At 37.7% G+C, this 23,004-nt stretch overlaps 1 protein-coding gene across 1 annotated transcript in view; it reads right to left on the reverse strand.

Annotated features, from left to right (window-relative positions):
* Positions 1–6,822: 6,822 nt before the first annotated feature.
* The window catches only part of LOC140164249 (deoxynucleoside triphosphate triphosphohydrolase SAMHD1-like), a 50,745-nt gene continuing 34,563 nt past the window's right edge, over positions 6,823–23,004 (reverse strand). Inside the window, exons 11-14 of the mRNA XM_072187518.1 lie at positions 21,495–21,708; positions 15,673–15,786; positions 13,861–13,953; positions 6,823–8,449 (exon numbers count right to left, since the gene is read on the reverse strand). Coding sequence (XP_072043619.1) covers positions 8,189–8,449; positions 13,861–13,953; positions 15,673–15,786; positions 21,495–21,708 — 682 coding nt within the window. The 3' untranslated portion in view covers positions 6,823–8,188. The remainder of the gene's footprint in view (positions 8,450–13,860; positions 13,954–15,672; positions 15,787–21,494; positions 21,709–23,004) is intronic.

Genomic DNA, 23,004 nt, shown 5'->3' on the forward strand with positions numbered 1-23,004 from the left:
ACCAAACTTTTCGCCAAAAAATGAGATGAGGCAGCGTTATCCGCACCCTTGATTTCAGCACTGATTTCCTGTCAGTGGCGTAGCATCATAAGGGCACCTCCAAACGATTTGAAAATTTAGAAAATACCGTAGGAAAATTGCCAAAAAATGGCTTGTGCCCTCAATCAGGCCTGGTGGCCCAATCATGGTCGGTGCCGCCCCCATGATGGTTGGTGCCCATACCACAATATGATGGTTTATGCTACGTCACTGCTTTCCATCACCCATTGTTTAAACAGGGTAAGAAGCTGGGTATGTTGAGAGTAAACATACAAAGGTCAGCGGCGCTCTGCATAAAGCTTGTGTGGTCAAATTTTGTATTTTCTGTTATTTGAGAGCTGCATTGTTACTGCTAAAGGACGTGGAAGGTGTGTCAGAAATGAATTTGATCCAAAATGTAAAGAATGCATTGTTTATCTGTAAGTCTCTTTGTACTATCAACTGTGTAGGGCTGCACTGGCAATTTATCAAGAGCAGAATTATTTTCAATCAAATGGAATTGAATTGAACTACAGTGTCAGTGTCATGGTAACACCACTATTGCAGTGAATTATGGGACCATCCTCTGGATTTAAATCTTGTGATTTTACAATGACAGTTAAAAGCTGTTAAAGGCTCATTCAGCAATTCACAACTTGAAGGTTTTTGCCCCTATGTTAGTATCATAGATGTGGTAACATAGCCTGCTATAGTTTGTTCGGCTTATAATTGGCAAATATTATTTGGTTTTTAGTACTGTGCACGTCAATAAAGTCCCAACTAAATTCCCATAAGCATGCGGCAGTCATGCATTATGCCATTCTATATCATCTACATGATGTTACGTTTCTTATTTTTCGCCAATTATAAGCCAAATAACCTATAGAGTTTAAATTGAAAGCCGCTTATTAAAGACAAAAGATATCACATTGTACCTGAAGCTGTAATATTTCTGGAGTATAATTATGTTATTTCTTATCGCACAGCAAGCCTGCCAGATACTGAGGATATCAATTTACACTTTCAGGGCAGGTTGTTTACATGTTTTATGGAATATTGCAATACATGATATATTGTGATCAAATCCACCTGTATATGATAATATATCCAATTGTTAATCAGTTGGTTAGACAAAATATTGTGTACAGAAACTTGCTGAATGGGCCTTTACAAGGCTCTTGAGAAAGTGTTTATTGTGAATGATTATTGTAGCTATTTTATTTGACATGACAGTGTAAGATTGTAAGATTAGTTTGTAGGTGATAATTTATTACTCAGTAGTCAGCTTGTGTCATCAAAATTACGTTTGTTTTTATGACACAGACAATAAACGAGATACAAGAAATTATTATTGCTGTAAATCATTTATTTTTTAAAATAAAAGTTGTGTGTTCAGTGGGCTATTCCAGTTGAAATCCATACACCCCCTATGGAAGACATGACATTTATCTTCCACACAGGGAGTGTGAATTTCAAATGGGATTACTTGAGTGGGTGATTCCATTGAAATCTACACCCCCTGTAGTCAAGAGATTTCAGTTCATAGGCACTACAATCATGCGAATTGTGTTAAAGTTATCATATTACAGAGGTGATTCTAGCTATGGAGCCATTTCAAGAGCACCCCTTATTTTGTAGCTAAGGTCATTGAACTTTGCACAGGCGGTCAAGTTCAAAGTTATTCATACTTACAAGTTCACAACCCACACCATCGTCATCCTCTGGCCATGAGGATTCAGAAAAAATATACTTTGACCTATCTATGACGTATGGTTTATGGAGTTATGGGCAAAAGTGTAACATATGTCTAAATTTGGCTCAGCAGGGGGCGAAAATGAAAATGGATCTGATTTTGTTGAAAATGGTCTTAAATTATTCATCTTGTTACAAGAAATGAGAAAAAGAATAGTTATAACTATCAAAGAGTGCTTTACAATAACAAAACTGCATTTATATAGTGCCTTTAATACGAAACACCTCAAGGCGCTTTACAGAGAATATACTAAAGTACTTAACTTACAAAATAATAACTTGAATTATGCAGCTATATTACAAGACGCAATTTAAAATATTAGTTAAAAGACAAAATGTATGTACAAAAATTAGTTAAGAGATGAATATACGCATGAAAAATACATTAAAGAAACCAGATAACTGACCATGCAGGAATTCGATGTCGCTCAATCAGGAAGGAGGAAAATCTGGAGGCAAACACGATATGGAGAGCGCGCAAAAACAGTGAAATACCGTGACTGAAAGCGAAAACCACAAAAATGCAACCAGAAAATACACTAATAAACGACATCGAATCCTCAGCAGAAAAACAGATACATTATAAAATAGTAACCAGGTAACACAACAATTGTCAAGGTCAAATTGACTCTATATAGAATTCAATACAATTTAGTGGATATTGTCTTATTTTGCTTTATTACCATGGCAACGAAACATCCTACATAGGGGAAACTATTCTTTTTCTGAGTTCTCATGGCAAAACAAAGAGTTTGAGACCATTGACAACAAAATCGGAGCAATTTTCATTTTTGCACCTTGTGGAGACAAAATTCGATGTATGATGTAACAATGTTACCTATTTGCCCATAACTCCATAACTGTAAGTTGAAGGTATGAGGGGATATTGTAGCCTATATTCAAGATACTGAATGCTTAGACTTACTTGTGTTAACTCTTTGAATTTTGTGACTGCAATTGTAAGAAACCATGCAAGAATTGCATTGAAGTAAGAAACCATGCAAGAATTGCATTGAAGGAGTGAAAAACGAATGAAATAACAAAATTATAGAGTGAAATTTGAGTAAATTTCACCCTTCCTAGAATGTGCAATTTCACTTCATTGGAGGGATCTCTGTATAGGAATCCATAAAAGAGTCAAATTGAAATGCAGAGTGCAGGCTTTCATTTCCTTTGGAAGGAGGAGGGTTTCAAAATATATCAGTGACCATGGTAACCGGAGTAATTGTTTTGTTGAAATCCCCATACTCTTTTAATGTAAAAGAGTGAACCAAACGAGTGAGTATTTATGCACTCCAAAAGGAGTGAAAATCATTTTAAAAGAGTGATGACATTTCACTCTTTCAAGGAGTTGTCCCTTTATGGCTGCTTAAAAGAGTGGACATTTCACTCTTGGATGGACATTCACTCTTTCACTCCGAAATAATAAAAAATAGTAAATTTTACTGCAAAAGAGTAAAATGTCAGTTCTTTAAGGAATTCTTTAAGAATTCTTTAATGAAAACTCATTTTGGAGTGGCTCGGGAAAGAGGGAAATTTCACTCTTTTGGAGTGATTTTTCAAGGAGTTCACTCGTTTACATTAAGAGAGTAAATAATGACATTTATTCTCGATTCGTCACTCTGCCGAATTCATAACGAATTATGTAAAGGCAACCAAGTATTTTTGGTATATCTTTTGACAATTAATTGTGAGGCATGCGTCTTTATTTAGTTTTCTTTTTTTTTTCTTTCTTATAATAATAATAGATTTAGCTAATTTAACTTGCATTTTAAGATACTACAAATATTATATAATTAGTTCATCTATAAGACCCACGACTTTTAAGTCGTGCACATTATTACATTAAGATACATGTACTACTACAAATGGTAAATAATTAGTTCATCTAGAAGACCACAACTTTTAAGTCATACACATTATTGGCACATTAAAATGTAATAGATTTTACAATATTTTATATTTATGGACAATTCTTTTTTATTTCTTGAATGAATAACATAAACATTGGTACACGTTGTCTAATATCACTATATTATTCTAGCTGAAAAAACTAACGTATTATAAACCCTGGCTATAAACATTTTTTTACTAAAATCATTGCTAACATCTCTTGCATTCTCAACACCACCTGTATTTCATTTGACATCTCTACTCAAGTCATCACCAACATTATGTTTTACTTGCAACACTACCAGTATTTCTAATAACATTTCCACTACAGCCATTCGCTACTTGCACGGTTCCGCCATTATGCACTATGTGCGGGGAGAGCCTCGAACTGGCAGCATACATGAAAGGAAGAATTATGTAACCTTACACAGAACGTTATGACTAGTTCAATTCCCATTCATGTATGCTGCCAGTTCGAGGCTCTCCCGCACATAGTGCATAATGGCGGAACCGTGCAATAGCGAATTACCAAGAACCGTCACCAACATAATTATACGAGGGGGTATCAAAAAGTTTTAGAAATCGCACAGAAGTGAAAGAGCTATATCAATGAAATTTTGTCAGTGCTATCACTGATCCTTATGTACATTATGGTCCAAAAATGGTCTCATAAGTATGTTTACTTTTTTTACAGGTGGCACTAGATGCCAATAACCCGCTGCCCCAGTTACTGCGCATAAACTGCAAGATTAAGAAAATTGAGGCAAGCAGCGTTATTAAGATCCTGCTTTTGAAGGGTTGCAGTGCCTAAAAATCGATGATGAAATGAAAGTTATCTTCGATGGTCATGATGGTGATTGTGATATTGTCACTGTCGCTTTTTGGAAAAGGAATTTTTATTTCATCACAGATTTTCTGGGCACTGTAACCCTTAAAATGGAACTTAATCATGCTGCTGCATGCCTCAATTTTCTCCATTTTGCTGGTTATGCGGTTACATAGGCAGGTAGTGACATCTAGCTCCTGTAAAAAAAGTAAACATACTTATGAGACCATTTTTGCACCATAGTGTACATAAGGACCGGTGATTGCACTGACAAAATTTCATTGATATAGCTCTTTCACTTCTGGGCGATTTCTAAAACTTTTTGATACCCCCTCGTATTTCACGATTAACAGTGTTAATAACACCATCAATATTCCTAATATTTTTTACTAGGTGTCATTAACAGTTTTATGTTCAGCATCACACTAAACTAGCATTTTCTATAAACGGTTTCAATATCAGGCATGAATATTTTACTCTTTTTTTTTGCTGCTCAAATGTCCGTGTTTCATTTCTTTTTAGCCCGTTTTTGAGCATTTTTGCCATATTTAGCACTTTCGTAAAGTTCAACACTACTCGCATGAGGGGAGGCCGATCCAGGTTTTTGAAAACATTCTTGGGGGAGCCCCAGGAGCCGGGTAAAAATGAAGATCAAAATCGCTAAAAAAATCCCCCCATCATTTTAGAGGATGGATCCGGGCAGTAGGACCTGGATACGCTCCTGACTAGCATTTTTTAAATATTTTTATTACTATTTATGCTAGAATCATTATCAACACCAGTTTCATGTTTATCGTATAACACCAGTATTTTTAGTAACACTTTCTCAAGAATCAATTAACACCTACAAATGCTTTATGACGTTTCATGCAAGTCCCATCAGTATTTCAATAACATTTTACTAGAATCATCACCCGGAATCATCACCAACCATACAAGGACAAATTCACTCAGTATCTACAATAATAACATAAATACCTTTATCTTCCAACATGCGCAATAAATTACGATCAAATTAGTAATTTTGCTTGCTAAAACCAGTAAATTTTTACTTACTAATATAATATTTCGTCCATCTCGTCGGAGGACCGTCAGATGTGAGCATCTGATCCACTTTCCCGGGAAATTGGCTTCCGGTTGAGAGTAGTCTTACTTCCAGTCTTCAAAAGTGGGTCAAATACGTGACTTAGGAAATAAGTGCCCTCCTCTCTATTCATGGTCTTTGTCCCCCTCTTTCTGATCTCCATCGCTTCTCGTACTTCTCTAGACTTTCTGCTCACATCTGATGAAGTCCTCCGACGACATGGACGAAATATTAGTAAGTAAAAACTTACTGGTTTTGGCAAGCAAAATTACCGTATATGATTTGATGTACAAACCTGATGAATCTATTCACTGAAATTACAATCAGTCGAGTACCTTTAATTGCGTAATCTCCTTTGCATAAAGTCATTGCTATATAGTATGTACTATAAACATTGTCAAAAAATAAGCAGAAGCAAGTGCCAACGCTAGAACGCAGTTTAAAAGCCTTTTAGAAGTGTCTTTAATAAAACGGTTTAGGTCTAAAAAAAGAGTATAGCTTCAACCGCGTGTCATCGGTCTACAAAATTGCCCCGGAAAATTGCCTAACTGCCCAGATTCCATAATTTTATTCTCGACAAGATATTTGGAATTATGTAACAATGCCTCAATTTGGTTCGTTATTTTCTCCACTACTTTTCACCATAAATCATAGAGTGTCCGATAGGCCTATGCTATTGTGTTTGTGCTAAATGTACGGCAATCTAGTATTCAACACCGCTAATACACAGAATACACTACTTACTTTGACTTCAATGATCTCTGAGCTGGGACGGGGACACGTTCCCTTATATTTTTCCATGGGGACGTCCCCTCTAAAAAAATCTAATACTATACAATAAAAAAGCAATAACTGCCTTGCGCATCTTCCATTTTAGCTCGAAAAATACCGTGTTTTGGGCCAAAATAGGGTAAATTACACAAATGATATTGATCTAAGAAATATTAATAGTTTGTTGATAAAAACATACTTTTTTGTCAACATAAATTACATTCGTTAGAAATTATTTTTAAATTAATCCAATACTGATATACATGTTTTGCAACTCAATTTGCATCTGAGACAAAAACCGTCTCAGATTTGCATCCGACACCATCGGACCTTTGCAGGCATCTGATTGGAGGTAGTGTGAAAGATGTCTGATGAATAATGATGATATCGTACTCAACGTAGCAAAGTGAGGTACAAACAAATTAGATTAAAATAAACATAATATATTAAACTACATTAATTTAACAATTCTACATTCTTCAAACAAACTTTCTAACATTACTTTAAGTCCTTCATACCTCGCTCGACTCCAACTCCAGTTATTTTTAATCCCAATATGTCCAACTTACTGGACTCGGATATTTTGTAATTCACTCCACTTCAATTTGCGCGCATTTCATTTTGACATTTGACAAAATTTTTGAAAAACCCGCCTACAAATTTGTACATATTTGATGGAGAATAAACATCTTTAAGTAATTGTAAAATGAAAATATCAACAAATAATGTTTCTTCTCCTTAAACAAGACCAATGGCAATAACACTTTGGGTACTCCATTTTATTTCAATGCCAATGAGGTTAAGACAGTGGCAGTTGTTCCAAATCTACCCTACACAGAGTGGGCTGACATTCAAATTTTAGACGTTTTTTGGACAAACACTAAAATTGGGTATCGCTATAAAATGTGCCATAAAATCAAAAAGGTAAATGCCAATTTCTTGATTTTTTCACACAAGGGTCACTGATGGATATATCATATATAAAATGTTTTAAAACCTAAAAGGTTCAACTCGGTTCTTAAATAAAACTGGATTCTTTTCTCTATTGCACTTTTTTGACTCACCCTGTATTATGGAGCTCAGCTCAGTTCTGTTCAGTCAAATTTCACAATTTTGGTCTTGTTGCATATAAGCTGTAGAATTATCAAAAACAAATGACATATGATTTTTGAGTAGACATGTTTTGGCCAGAGGTCAAAAGGTCACATGGCCGTGAAAATTACTGCAAATCAGATGTCAAATGACATTTTAATCCTTGGTCAAGTCAGAGCTGCGCTAAAATCATATCTCATGTATTGTTTTTGTACCTTTGCAGTTCATATCTATGTAACAAGACCAAAATTGTGAAATTTGAATGAGTAGAACTTGGAATGCTCCCTGATATGCTACCCCTACCCCTATTTAGCAACTCAAATATCATCATTCTGCATACATACACGTCTTTAGCAGAAAATAATGGTAACCAATTGGAGATTGCTTGTTATTTGGTGATGTTCTAGAGGGTCCAAACAAACTACCCAAAGTGTTTAACAGTGGCTTTGATGTCATCTGAATGCCTACTTTTCCCAGGTTAACCCTACTGTTTTCTACATAATTATAGAGTCATACAGTAAGAAATAGCAAATAAGTAGGGATTTTGTGAAAATATACTGCCTGGGCGAAACATGCTATGATCTTACTGATATTTCAGCACAATAGTATGTACCCTAGTAAAGTTCTCCGAAAGTTCCAAGTCGATCCGAGAAAAAAAGTGTTTTTCGCCCCACCCTACTGTATAATCGGGTCTTAGCCTTGTTAGCCAAAAGCCGAAACTCGAATGTGTTCTGGTTTTCCAGTATATTCATCTATTGATTTGTTTCGTCTTCCTTCTTTCGTTTGGCACATGCCGTGTCTATTGCCATCTCAAGCTTCCTCTTTGCTGGTCCAAAGCTCGTGCTTGCTCGTCTTTCAGTGCCGGCTGCTGGTGTGAGGTTTTCGACATACCGTCGTACGGTAGGCTCAACGAATTTTTTAATTCCCTCCACGAGTGTGTCGTCAGCGATATACTCTTTAGAGTAGACATGGATAGAATGCGATTGAGCCGTTTCTTTGAAATTTATTGGTTTCTGTTTAGAAATGGAAGCAACAAAAAAGCAAACAGTTACTCGAAAAATATGTTGCCAATTTACATTTTGGCGACACATTCTGTAAATGTATTAATACACAAATAGGCTAGGCCTATATTTGAAAAAGGCGCAGAAGACGGCAAAGAAGATACAAAAGAAATGTTTAGGCCTAATGTATTTACGGTTCAGTGCGTTAAACAGTGTTAACATGGTTAAAGCAAGAAAAGTTTCAGGTTAACCTACAATCTTTGAAAAAAGTACTTGGAACACTTTGCACACCGTTTGTTTATGATCATGGAATGACGTATATTTTCTTTGGGAACAAACCTGACATCTATTACATGTCGCCTTAATTGACCAATGCAATGGGCTATTCCACTTGAAATGTACTGAAATGTACACTACCCCTGTGGAAGAATTTTGAAATATCTTCCACAGAAGGAGTATGTTTCTCAAATGTAACTGGTCATGGTTAATCATTTTGAAACCCATACTCTCCCTGTATTATGGTTTTACCTATTCCACAACTGGAGTGAGTAGTTCAAATGGAAGTTACCCAATTGTCTATTCTATTCAAAACTCATGCTCCCTCTTTGTTAATTCTTCCACAGGGTAGGGTGGATTTTAATTGGAATAGTTCAATTTACTTTATGGCCTACCGGACTCAAAGATCACCAAACTCCACCAACGAATTCAAAATTCTGCCGCCGGATTAATTTCGCTTACTAAGAAACATGATCACATTACTCCAATCCTCCATGATTTACATTGGCTACCTGTGAAATACCGCATTATATACAAAGTTCCCCCTCACATCCAAAGTATTCATGGTCTTGCATCTGTCTATCTTCAAGAACTCATTCAACATTATACGCCTCCACGTAGTCTTCGATATACAATTTCGACCAACCAGCTAATCACTTTATACGCAGTATGGTCATCGCTCATTTTCTATTGCTACCACTGAACTTTGGAAGAGTTTACCATTACATGTGAAAAACTTTCAGACTGTAAATCATTTTAAAACATCTCTGAAAACTTACTTATTTTTAAATTGCATAATGTTTCGTTATTTTGTTTTTATCTATATGTATCTTTGTAAAAGCGTCTAGGGACTTTGATGTTATTAAAGCGCTATATTATAAGCGTGGCTGATTATTATTTATTATTATATACAACATTGATTTTCCCTTCCCCTATCCCCATCATTGAATGTTTGAACATATTGGAAAACCGCTGAAGACATGACATTTCTTAACATTGTACGGGAGAGAGGGGTGACAGTTTTCCGTTCTTTACACGCAAGCGTTCCAAGACTTTTTGCAAGATTGTACATGTTGTAGGTCGACGTTTTTGGACATTCAAAGCTATTCAAATGCAGTTTCATCTGGTATTGTTGGCTCTGAACGAAATTAGTAACTTTTCCATTGAAAACTGTGTAATAGGATTCACCACAAACGTCTTTTTCGGCACCTTTATATTATAAGTTAACGATGTAGCAACAAACCATTGAATAATCTAGACACTACAGCTTCTGCGTTTTCATCACAAATAATAATGGTTTATGCCCGGGAATAAGGAATTCTGTGCAAATCTAATAGAGGACGCAATCGCAAAGACAATTCTCTTCATATTTTGCCGATATTCTGAAAAAAAAAATTAGTGTATTTCCCCGATCATCATTGTTTTGGTCTCGACGGATCTCTAGCGTAGCGTTAACAGTAAGGATAACAATAATATACACGCATTGCGACTGCTTAGTATGAATTGGGTATGAGGGGAATTATTTAAGAGACATGCAGATTATGCAATTTACAAATGGCACTGGTTGAAAACAAATCGGAGCCGCCAGAATATGATCACATACTCCATAGCCATGATAGCTTAATAACTTACTGTGACGTGCCCTGAGTAATGTGATTTGGTAATTTTAGTCTTTGTCAAAGACCTCGCGATCCTAGGGGGGCGAGCGGAGCGCCGAAGGCGCGACAGAGCGGCAATGGTAATTTAACTTTGTTTACAATAAGCTATTTCATGAGAGATATGAGAAAGAGGAAAAAGTTCAAGTGATCATGTAAGAGTTTATTATGTGTTATGACATGTTTTAGGGGAAACCCCTTTGGGTACAGTAAACAAACTCAATCATAGTTATTATTAATCATGGGGAATTCCCATATTGCTCAATCTAAGAACATGTTAATTGGAAAACCCCATTGATAAAATAAGGTGAATATGACAGAATGGTCTATAAATAGATGTGGGTTTTTGTTATTATAAAAACAAATGTTAACAGGTTTGCTGGACAGATATTTAATGATTATGAAGCGAGTGAGCTGTGTGATTAGTACAGCAAAGTATTCCCGAAGTTGAACACTGAATCAGCATTGGAGTTATATCGAAGGTGTCATATATATGTGTATTCGGCGCTGAACGAAGGAGATAGTGTGCAGTCATCCCGTAAAGAGGGATTTATTATTATCTTCGTCGTCATGCTGATAACTGATTCAATAAGCTTCTAAAGTAGCTTAAAGTCTGTCAAGTGAAACAGAAGGAGATATGTGACGTGTCATGTCAAAAGCAGACACTTTTGGGCAAGTTATCAATTTACACATATCTTAAATATAGAGAAATAATTGTGCTCCACAATGCCGTTTTCCCCAATGTAATCGGACTTTCCTAAGCGAAGATATTGAGTTCGTAAGTTATGGTATTATAAAATTGGAAATTGAGATATCGGCCTTTAAAAATATTATTGACAATGTTGTTACGAGTCGTACTGGACGCAAGGCCTAAATCACCCTTACCCGAACTCACACGAATGCACAACACGAATACACTGTTTGATTAAGCTGACAAAAAATTGAAGTTTTTAATTGAAAACAAAGTATGCTTGGTACATATAACAACAATATTGCATATACAATAAAATCACACAATCAGTTTTATTCTATCAGTACTTAACCAGCGGTCTTCTTGTTGGTGATCCTAGAGTTCTTACAATGTTCTGGACGACTGATGTAATATATCCTTATTCACTTGTCCTGCGAAAATCAGCGAAGTCCAGTGTACACTTGCGTTTATAAATATCCTTGCGTATGAAATCCTCACACGAAAATGATGCTGCTTTCTCCTATTACTTATCTTCTTGCGCTGCTTTCTCCAAAATATATCCCCTTGTGCTGCTTTCTCCAAAAATGGTGTTTCTTTCACCAATCACTTTTTTTCCAGGGAACAGGTTTCTTTAACACAGCTCCGCTGTTCTTGACAGATGCGTGGCCTTCACAAACCCAGCAAACTCCAGCAATTCGACAGAAGAACTTTAATCCTTTGATGAGGAAGAGCACTTTTGTGTGCTCGCAATATCCTTCGTTGCTGTATTAAAATAGCTCAATTATTGGCTATATAAACTGGTTAAAATGTACTTCTTTTTTGAAGCACAAAGACCATCACACACATGTGGAGTTTACAATCTCCCATGACATTCTGTGAAACCAAACTCCAAATCTTCACCTTTTATACACACAATCTAAACTGCTCAAATAAAGAAAGTCCGCAGTCATGTAACCTGTCCTACACCAAAACCTGATCTTGTTATGCCAATTTAATTGATAAGGTCGTGTGAAGAATCTTGTTAGCTCCAAGTTGATACCAAATTTGCTACCAAACACTCTAAATTCAGAGAGATTGATACCAGTATATGAAATTTGGTGCAGTTTCAAAAGTTGCAAATCAAAAACTGACCACGCGGACCTGTACAGCTGAAGCAGAGCGCGACCATTGACAAAGCCCGAAACAACCGCTAGGTCATATCGATCGTATCGTGCCCCAATTTTCATCGATAAAGCACTGTAGCAATTCATGCGTTTTAAATTAACAATTGAATGAAGCGCGCACTTGGGAAAGTCGACAGGGGCCATCGTGGGCAAGCAAGCTTGACCCAATTGCCACGCTAAGCAATTTCGACCGCGTGCATGGTTTTGATTTGCAACTTTTGAAAATGCACCAAATGTCATAAACTGGTATCAATCGTTGTTACTTATGAGTGTTTGATAGCAAATTTGATATCAAATTGGAGCTGACAAGATTCTGCACACGACCGTATCAATCAAATTGTCATTACAAGATCAGGTTTTGGTGTAGGACAGGTTACATGACTGCGGACTTTCTTTATTTGAGCAGTTTATTAATAGACCATTCTGTCACATTTACTTCCCGGGGGGTCTTTCCAAAATGATCTCCATTTCACAATCTGTTATCGGGCTTTCCCCTGGTGGTCCCGGCTGGTGGTGCAACTATGCACTGAAATTGAGTAATACGGAAAATCGCCTATGATATTAATAACTCTGATTCACTTTGTTTACAGTATTTAAGGTTTTCCCCCTAAAACATGTTGTAACACACAAACTCTTGCATGATCACTTCCAAGGTGCTTCCCCTGGTCTCATATTTCTCATGATATACTTTCAGCTTGTAAACAAATTTAAATAATTAAATTAAATTACTGGGGGCACATCACAATGTTGAGAGTAGGAATTACCTTGAAAAATGTCTCAAAAAATACAAGATGCCCAGTTATATTCCGGTCTGAAACTATCAGACAATACTTTTAACATTAATAACATCACAAATTCGCAACAAACCCAAATTGTGAAAAAATCACCCGGCAGATTTTTGGCTATTTCTCCATTTACGATCTGCCCAAAAATGTCTGCTTTTGACATGACACGTCACATATATGGAAATATTGTGTTGTGTGTATGCATAGTTCATGAGGTCCCCGGTTCGTTCGTTCCTTGTGGGTTTTTTCTATTCTTGTTCTATGTTTATATGACAGAATATTGTCCAATCATATTATACTTTTCATTAAATATTCATATTTTGTTAACTTAATCAAACAGTGTGTTTTGTTGTGCATTCTGAAGTGAATTTGGGTAAAAGGTGTATTTGGTCATTAACGACCAGGGCGGGATCTACCTTTTTGAAGGCCCTGGGCCAGGCCAAAATTCGGAGGCCCCACACTCACCGTGAGGAAGGCATGTACACTCAAATAGCCAAGTTTTGGTTTACAAATAGGAGGCCTACTATAAGATAAATTTTACTAGGATATTTTGCGCGCGAAGCGCGCGAAAAAATTTAATTTCAGACACTTTTAGCCCCAAATGATAGTTGAGTTTTGATGTGCTAAGGGGCAGTGCGCGCCACATTGTGCAATTTTAGCATATTTTTGGTCCAAATTGGGTTTTAGGCTAAAAAGAAACACGCACTATGGCCACATTTGGGGGCCCTGGGCCCGGGCCCATCTGGCCCAATGGTAAATCCGGCCCTGTTAACGACTCGTAACACGATACAAACCCGACAGAATATCACATATAATACTCCATATAGCCATGCTAGCTGAATAACTTACTCACCTCGTCTTCGCTCAAAAGTTTGACCGTTCCATCTTTCTCAAAGAAGAACGCTTCAGCCAGGGGTTCCTTCTTGCCATAATCAAGTCTGTGGGTCTTTAATCACAAGCCGTAAGTTGAGTTGATTACACATATAGAAAAGGTATTCAGAAGGAGGCCCCCGGGAAAAGGTATGGGCTCTTGATTTTGGATTGGTAGGTATGTGCGGCTGGGAAAACATACCTCAAGATTAAAATCGAACGATAAAAAAAAAAATATATATATACTAATTTTCGATTATTTCTGATTGATCAAATCCTGGCAAACAATTCCCAAGCATGAAAATGAACCTATTACATAGGGTCAATTTGCCAGCCGAAAGACACAATTGAGGGGGCCTCAAAGGCACAGGGCCTGACAGGGGCCCATCTAGCGAAGAGGGATGGGTGTCTATTCCCCCGCAATTGTGAGGGGTGGGTCTTTGGGAGCTGATGGCGTACCGGTAAAGGGGGGTCTTTTAGAGCTGCGCACAGATAAAAGAGGTCTTTTGGAGCTGCGAATAGTAAAAAATCAAGAGTCTCTCTTGGATTTCTTATTGAAAATCGCCTGAAAAACTAGAACTGTGAGGAATGAGCAATTTAGGGGTCTTTAAGAACTGAAATTATTTAAATCAAGGGTCTTTTGTAGCTCTGTTTTAGTAAAATGCAGGGGACTTTGGGAGCTGCGCGGTCCAAAAACACGGGTTTTTCGGGGAGCATACCCGTATGGTCATTTGTGTTGAGTGCCTCCCCCTCCCACAGGATTAAATCCGTAATCAAACACTACGACGAATCATGATGGCTTAGACCAGACTTCGTACCCTAATCTTTTCAACCCTGATGATTCACACAGGCCCGACGTCTTTAAGAATGTGTTTGATATCACGATGCAACCTGCAGTTACGTATAAACAAAAGTAGGTAGAGGTGGGGAGTGGGCTGGTGGGTTTGTGGGGAGACTACCCCTTCGGATAAATATTTTGGGGCAAAATCTGGACAGAAGAAAATACAATTTCTGTTCAAATAAAACAGCCTTTGTTGGATTCCCGTTGCCCTCATTTTCTAAAACAAAAACCGGGTTCTTGTCCCCTCAGAACGCCGAGGGTGGTCACGCGCCTTAATACTACAGATCTAATAATAATAATCTTGCCATTCAATATGGCATGGCCTATGGTGGCAAATTCGGCCCAAATATTTGCCAAGCTGATAGGAATTTGAATCAGGAGCTAAAATTATGTCGGGCGGGAAATAATGCTCCAGAAATGTTTTTTTTTTCAACCATAAAATCAGACTTCCTGCACTCGTTTACAGGTGAGCTGCAGTTTTCATTATATCAGTCTGTTCGGTACGATAATCACCTCTTGAGAATCTTGAGCCAATTAAGAGCAAATACCTAATGACTTCCAATGGGGTTAGGGCTAGGACAGTAGTGTTAGGATTAAGCACATTATCATACTAGTACTGAGCACTCACAGTGGCGTGCGATTAAAAAATCGCTGGTGGTCAAACGTTGGCAGCCTGCAAGTCAACTGGTTGCGATCTGACGGCTACATGCTAGCGACTTATATCGATTAGATATCGGCAATCGCTTTTCCGATAAGCGACGGAAGTTACATCGCAAATAAAACTCTTTGCGATTGCCATGCTTGGTATGCCTGGGGTAATATGATATGGGCACTAGGGTTAGAGTTAGGATTAGGTTTACTGTGTCGAATCGAACAAACGGAGGTCAACCTGTGTAAAACATGGATCAAAATAACTACAATGAATAGAAAGAAACATCACGAGCTGCTACTTACGATTACTACAAGATTATCCTTTTTGATATATTTTTTGTATTCTTCTTTCATCCCGCGTTTTTCAAGAATTTGTTTCTTGATTTCTTCTACATCAACCTTCTCTGATAGATTGCCCTTTAAAATGTAAAAATGTCAGAATAATAAATTGGTTGCGATTCCCATACGCCGTGATCGTACGCCCGTCTATTCAAAATCACTCTCCTGTAACGGAGTGAGGTCCCTTATTAAGTCAGTATTGACTATTCTGCACGTACGAAATAAACGCGCGAACAGCGCAAAAATGTGTACGATTTACAATATATTAAACACAGTCAAGGATATTAAACATGCGAAGGAAAGTCTAACTATATGTTAATACGATCTATTTTGTTTGTACGAAATCATAATAAGCAACAGTGAGGTACGAACATTTGGCTTCATTCATACGTGCGGTTCATATACGCGCAGATTGAAAAATGTGTGTCAGATCTGGCGTATAAAAAAGTGGCTGCGATTTGCATCTTCGATATAAACGTCAACTTGTAAAGCCCAAAAGACGTTGACATTGATATTATTGTACCATCACACGTGCACGGTTTATGCAACGCGACTAGTTTTCCCCACGAAAAAGCGATATAATGCATGTAGTGGTCCGTAATCTACCGAAATATATGCACATTATATATACATGTTAGCCCTGCATTATGCAGTTACTGTCCGTTTTTCCTATTCAGTGCACACACAGCGCTCCAATTGATGATTGACCTCTAGCTCACTCACTGTACTGTAGGTATAAGCAATAGGCTAGTTAGTGGGCTGGAGGGAAAACCCTTCACCCAATAACAGCCATAGCGGCTCACATGTGAATTATAATCTTCATCCTTAACATACTACAATTTGAAGTAAAAAATGTCACGGGAAAACTGTTGTCGAGCTGTTTTTTCCGAAGAGAGTCTTCCAAAATTTCATAACATTCGGACGTGTAATTTTAATGGCAAATTTTGCTCAACAGCTGACTCGAGATAGCTCCAACTTCGAACGAGCACCATCGTGTGATCGGTTTGATCAATTTTCGCCATAGAAGCTGTAAATAAATTTCAATTCTTTCTCTCTATGGTCATCTAAAAATGATTAAAATGCGATTTTGGGAATATTGTTGTCGAGCCCTCCCAAATATGGAGTTCTGACTGCCCGATAGGGAGCTAAAAAATGGAAAAACTGTTTCCAAATAGTGTGAAGACTAAAACCACAAGTCATTTACTTGTGTGATACAATCACAATAACTGTGACAAGTTTGACATGAGTTGTACCATCAACATGGCTGGATAACAATATGCAGACTTTTGTTCTCATTTCGGAAACAAAGGCCACGCTCAGTATTGTTACTGTGTGCTTGCTTTGTAATGGTGCATCCAACTGAAATTATAATACCTATTTCATCACAGCACATTGCGATATCGCACAGGTAAATCAGAAACATATGTTTATGGATTTAACCAGGGATATGAGACACATCCCTGATTTTCAATGAGCTGTTTTCAATGAGGTTTATCTTGGTGTAATGGGGGTTAAGTCCTGCAAAGGTCGTGGTGAATTCTGCTGTAGACATGACTGCATAATGGGTTTATAGTGAAAATCAAAAAGCCTGCTAAACATAAGACCGGGCATACGCCCTAGACCGTTAAATATCTTGTTAGTCGCCCTCCTGTGGCCAGATGTCCTCAGCACAAGCGTTGGTCTCGATCCCAGCCGGCTTGTGCTCCTTTCGTGACGGAGGAGCAAGTCCAGCTTGGAACGGAGACTAGCGGTATGTACGGCGCAAGGCGTATGGAACATCGCTCATAAATAATGGTATGGCGCCGGCTCCCATTACTTTGTAAACGCAATCTAAATAGCTCTAGATTCTTAGTCTCGCGCCCAGTGGTGGAACGAGTACAATGGGAACAATGGGAGCCGGTGCCATACCATAAACAACAACAAGGAAGGAGGTTTGGTGACATCGTCAAAACTAAACAAGAGTATTGCCGGTTCTAAAATAAGACCAATGTGAACAAGATTTTTGACAGGAAATTTGTCTGAATCAGTATCAATTTATTGGATCGGAAAAAAGAACCCCCGATACTTATCACTTCACTATCTTATCACACAATTTTGGTCCATCAACAAAAAGAAATTAGACTGATTTATACTGATTTGGATACTTCTTGATAAATAATACTATACTTTTGCAACTAGTACTAGTAGTCGAGTACGTGCGTTTTGTTCTTTTCCTATGTCCTTTTGTGTAAAGTTGCGTATGACTAACATTTTCGTGTTTAAAGTTGATGCCTAACATGTTGATAGGTAATAAATTCATAGGTGCCCTGTGGGAACCCTTGAGGGGGCGCAACACTAAATAAGCGTCCCATAGGATAACGTGTGATTTCGGCCTACTTCGAGCGCCATTCCTGGCGTCCCTGCAATACTTGGCAAAATAAATTTGGTATCAAATTAAAGCTGTGTTTCTGTAGATTCCAAAACTTTTGTCGGCATATATCGATGACCGTTGACTTTTTTCGCTATTTCGCGGTGCAAAAATATGGCCTAAAAATATACTAAATTCACCACTCACATTTCAAAATCGGAAGTTGTCTTCATCCGCCACAGAGAATTGCTTTTGAGATTAAATGTCCGGTTTTTTCTGCACCTTATCATTGAAGACACTTGTCGAATTCATATGAGCTGATTTTGAGTGATTTAAAGTGAACATGTCGGTAGATATGGTCGCTACAATCTTCTATTCACTATGGACTATATTAGCCGAATTTCGTTCTTACAGCAAATGCGTAGTGATTTAGTGTTACGCATCCTTATAAGGATTTAAAAGTTTTCAAAATCCACATTTGTCACTTGTTAATTAAACTAGAGAAAATTTGTAGCTCAACACCGAAGATTTCATGGCTCTGCGACTTTTCGTTCAAGAGAAATGTTGTTTTAAAGATCAGTGCCGAAACGCGGAAAATCGCATATTTCGACTTTTTCCCCAATATGCGAGAGTTTGTACAAAACTCACTAAACTGGTGACAGACAACAATTTAAGCACGTCTTTGAACCAAGTTTAATTTCTTTTCTAGATTATCTGTCTTGCCATTTTGTTTTGGAAAGCACTTGTTAATGAGTGTAAAGTATAAACACCCCCCCCCCTGTTTCAGTAGTAACAATTATGATCTTTTTTCTTATGCCTACTGAATATGCAGCAAAACAGCTTCATGCAGATTAACAATGTCTATTAACTTTAAAACCCGTTTTTGAGCCTTTTTGAAGATTTTTGGGTACAATTTCTAGACTTTGAAGGCGCCTGCTAGGCCAATAAAGCGTTTTTCCCAATAATAATTCATCAGGGTGACTTTTTGTAATACTTGTTTATCATCATGATTGAAATAGAACACATTTCATGAAACGCATTTCTTATTTTGCGCGAAGAATGTAAAAAGAACGCGTTCACAGCGACGGCCGTTACAAGGATTTAAAAGTTTTCAAAATCCACATTTGTCACTTGTTAATTAAACTAGAGAAAATTTGTAGCTCAACACCGAAGATTTCATGGCTCTGCGACTTTTCGTTCAAGAGAAATGTTGTTTTAAAGATCAGTGCCGAAACGCGGAAAATCGCATATTTCGACTTTTCCCCCAATATGCGAGAGTTTGTACAAAACTCACTAAACTGGTGACAGACAACAATTTAAGCACGTCTTTGAACCAAGTTTAATTTCTTTTCTAGATTATCTGTCTTGCCATTTTGTTTTGGAAAGCACTTGTTAATGAGTGTAAAGTATAAACACCCCCCCCCCCTGTTTCAGTAGTAACAATTATGATCTTTTTGCATAGGCCTACTGAATATGCAGCAAAACAGCTTCATGCAGATTAACAATGTCTATTAACTTTAAAACCCGTTTTTGAGCCTTTTTGAAGATTTTTGGGTACAATTTCTAGACTTTGAAGGCGCCTGTTAGGCCAATAAAGCGTTTTTCCCAATAATAATTCATCAGGGTGACTTTTTGTAATACTTGTTTATCATCATGATTGAAATAGAACACATTTCATGAAACGCATTTCTTATTTTGCGCGAAGAATGTAAAAAGAACGCGTTCATAGCGACGGCCGTTACAAGGGGCGCAACACTAAATAAGCGTCCCATAGGATAACGTGTGATTTCGGCCTACTTCGAGCGCCATTCCTGGCGTCCCTGCAATACTTGGCAAAATAAATTTGGTATCAAATTAAAGCTGTGTTTCTGTAGATTCCAAAACTTTTGTCGGCATATATCGATGACCGTTGACTTTTTTCGCTATTTCGCGGTGCAAAAAATATGGCCTAAAAATATACTAAATTCACCACTCACATTTCAAAATCGGAAGTTGTCTTCATCCGCCACAGAGAATTGCTTTTGAGATTAAATGTCCGGTTTTTTCTGCATCTTATCATTGAAGACACTTGTCGAATTCATATGAGCTGATTTTGAGTGATTTAAAGTGAACATGTCGGTAGATATGGTCGCTACAATCTTCTATTCACTATGGACTATATTAGCCGAATTTCGTTCTTACAGAAAATGCGTAGTGATTTAGTGTTGTGCCCCCTTGAGTATTAAAAGAAATATGAGGTCAGAGGTTATACATGGGTCAAAACTCAATATATTCCTCAGATCAGAAGGGTTCAGAAAGTTATCTAATGCCTAACATGTTGATAGGTAAAAAATTCATAGGTGCCCTGTGGGAACCCTTGAGTATTAAAAGAAATATGAGGTCAGAGGTTATACATGGGTCAAAACTCAATATATTCCTCAGATCAGAAGGGTTCAGAAAGTTATCTAAAGTCTAAAGTTATTAACGCCTTAGGGTTCAAACACATAAAATTTGTCCGATTTTGATTTAAAAAATTGTCTAAGATTTGTTGTCTTGTTATAATAATTCATAAAAAGAATAGTTTTCACTATGTGCGACATTCCGTTACCTATCGGCAACGCGGGGAAATACGACAAAATCAATTGGACTCAATGGACAGTAACTCATTTTGGTGTGTTACCATGGTAAAAAAAAACATAGTAGGTGGTGCAAACTATTTCTTTGTTGAATTATTATAGCAAGACAAACATTTTGAGACCATAACACTGTGTATACGTTCAGTCATCTGGGATTTGATCAATTAGTAGATAATTAAATCTGGTCAACCAGAAAAACTCACTTTTGGTCAGATGGAATCACCGACGTTTCGGCCAAAACCTTTGGCCTTCAGCTGGGTGGATGATTTAGAGTTAATCTGTCACATGGTTGGGATCGGGTCATCAAGCAACTTCCTCATCGATTGACCTCGGATGACCCTAAATCATCCACCCAGCTGAAGGCCAGTGCAGTAGTTGTAGTCCTTGCCCCTATAATATACATATCTTACTTGTCACCAATGCGCTATAATTTTTGAGAAGGAAAAATGCAAAAATGGGCATAAAAATTGGCCAGGGGTGTAGTACCCCCTTAAATAGTATTTCAGTAATAGAATTTATGCATGAGTGATATAACTGTCTTAAATTCGTGTAATGGTCGAAATATAATCACTCGATGAAAGACGTATTGTTCCATCTTTCACCTCGTGATTATATTTCGACCATCACACTCATAGACAGTTAATATTTGTATACTAATTGGTCGTAGGTAGGTCAAACCATTTGGACCCCTGTGCAAACGTTGACCCTAAATTTCTCGGAATGCTCAAGGGTACCCACGGGGCAAAATACACATCAGGTGTCAATATTAAAATTTATAAGACTATAGGTTCGGTTGATGGCAAAACTTCCCAAAAGTGCATTACCTTTGTTACTGATCCAATGAGTGTATACAGCTTGCGTATCTTAATGTGGTTTAAGATATCTTGCATTTCTTCGATAGCTTTATACGCGGGATCCTGTTTTTCAACGGCTAACTTCGCTATGTCATTCAGGATATGGTCAGTCATTTGCAAGTAATCCTCCATATCTTCTGGCCTGTCTTTGAGTATATCATCGATTATAGGATGTTTTGAAAACCTGTAAAATTTAAACGAATGAAACTCTGGAGAGTTACGATTTTTGTACTACACTGATTTTGCAAATGTGTCTGTGTATGCGTTGGTTTTTGCCTTCAATCGGGGATACATTCCATTTTTTTAACCTGTAATTGGGGATATACCGCCAGCCGGGGATATCCCCGATTTTTAAACGGACTCTATACAGGGTAACAGGGGATATAAAGCGTGTTAAGACACTCTACAGGGCAATAGGGGGTGATGTCTCCATTTGCCCTGTAGAAAGTCAGGAATGTTAGACATTTTCCTAGTCAACTGGGGAAGATCGGGCTCTATTATGTGCCAACTGGGTGTCCCCAGTTTCATGGTTACGCAACCTGTGTAAAATGTGTGTATCCCCGATTGAAGGGAAAAACCAGTGGGGGTGTGTGGATTGGGGTGGGGGGGGGGGTGTGTGTGTGGTTGTAAGAACGTACCGCGTATGAGGGTCTGTAGGTGTGTGGGTGGGATATGTAGTGATTGTTGTACGTGCGATGTATGAGGGTCGACTGTAGGTGTAGTGAGGCTGGATGTGGGGATGGTTGTGCGATCGTGTCGTATGAGGGTCTGTAGGTGTGTCGGGTGGGTGTGGGGTGTGTGGGTGGTTTGGCTAAGATGCCGCATAAGAAATGTATCCTATATATAAACGCATCCCAAAAAGAAAGTATCCAGTTTGATTTTGGTCCATAAATCAATGATGGGGTCTTCAATCAAGACCTACCAAATGTATGTTACAGATGACTTTATTCCGCACAGTTTGATATCTCATTTGTCCAAATCGATACAGAATTTATGACACAGTGATATTTTAAATGCAACCACCCCAATTTTAAAAGTTGCAATAATCCCTATTGATGTGGTTTTCCTGCTTCTCAAGATTCTTCATAAAGGTACACAATAACAGAGACGGTCTAAGACTGTTTGACTTCACTTCATGTGTTTTATTCAATACAGATACTCTTTTTCTCCTTCCTCAATGTTTTACCCTTCACACTTCACAGTCAATAGGCTATATGGTATGTCCTCCTGCCAGACATCTGCGGCGCATGCTCTTGATCTATCGCTACCCATATTGAGTAGCAGGACCAAATCAATAAGAACTTACTGCAACTTTTAAAATTGAGGCGATTGCATTCAAAAAGTCATTGTGTCATCAATTCTGCATCGATTTGGACAAATGAGGTAACAAACTGTGCGGAATAAATTCATCTGTAACATACTTATGGTAGGTCTTGATTTAAGACCCCATCTTTGATTTATGGACCAAAATCAAACTGGA

The sequence above is a fragment of the Amphiura filiformis genome, chromosome 11 (assembly GCF_039555335.1).
Source record: "Amphiura filiformis chromosome 11, Afil_fr2py, whole genome shotgun sequence".
Lineage (NCBI taxonomy): Eukaryota > Metazoa > Echinodermata > Ophiuroidea > Amphilepidida > Amphiuridae > Amphiura > Amphiura filiformis.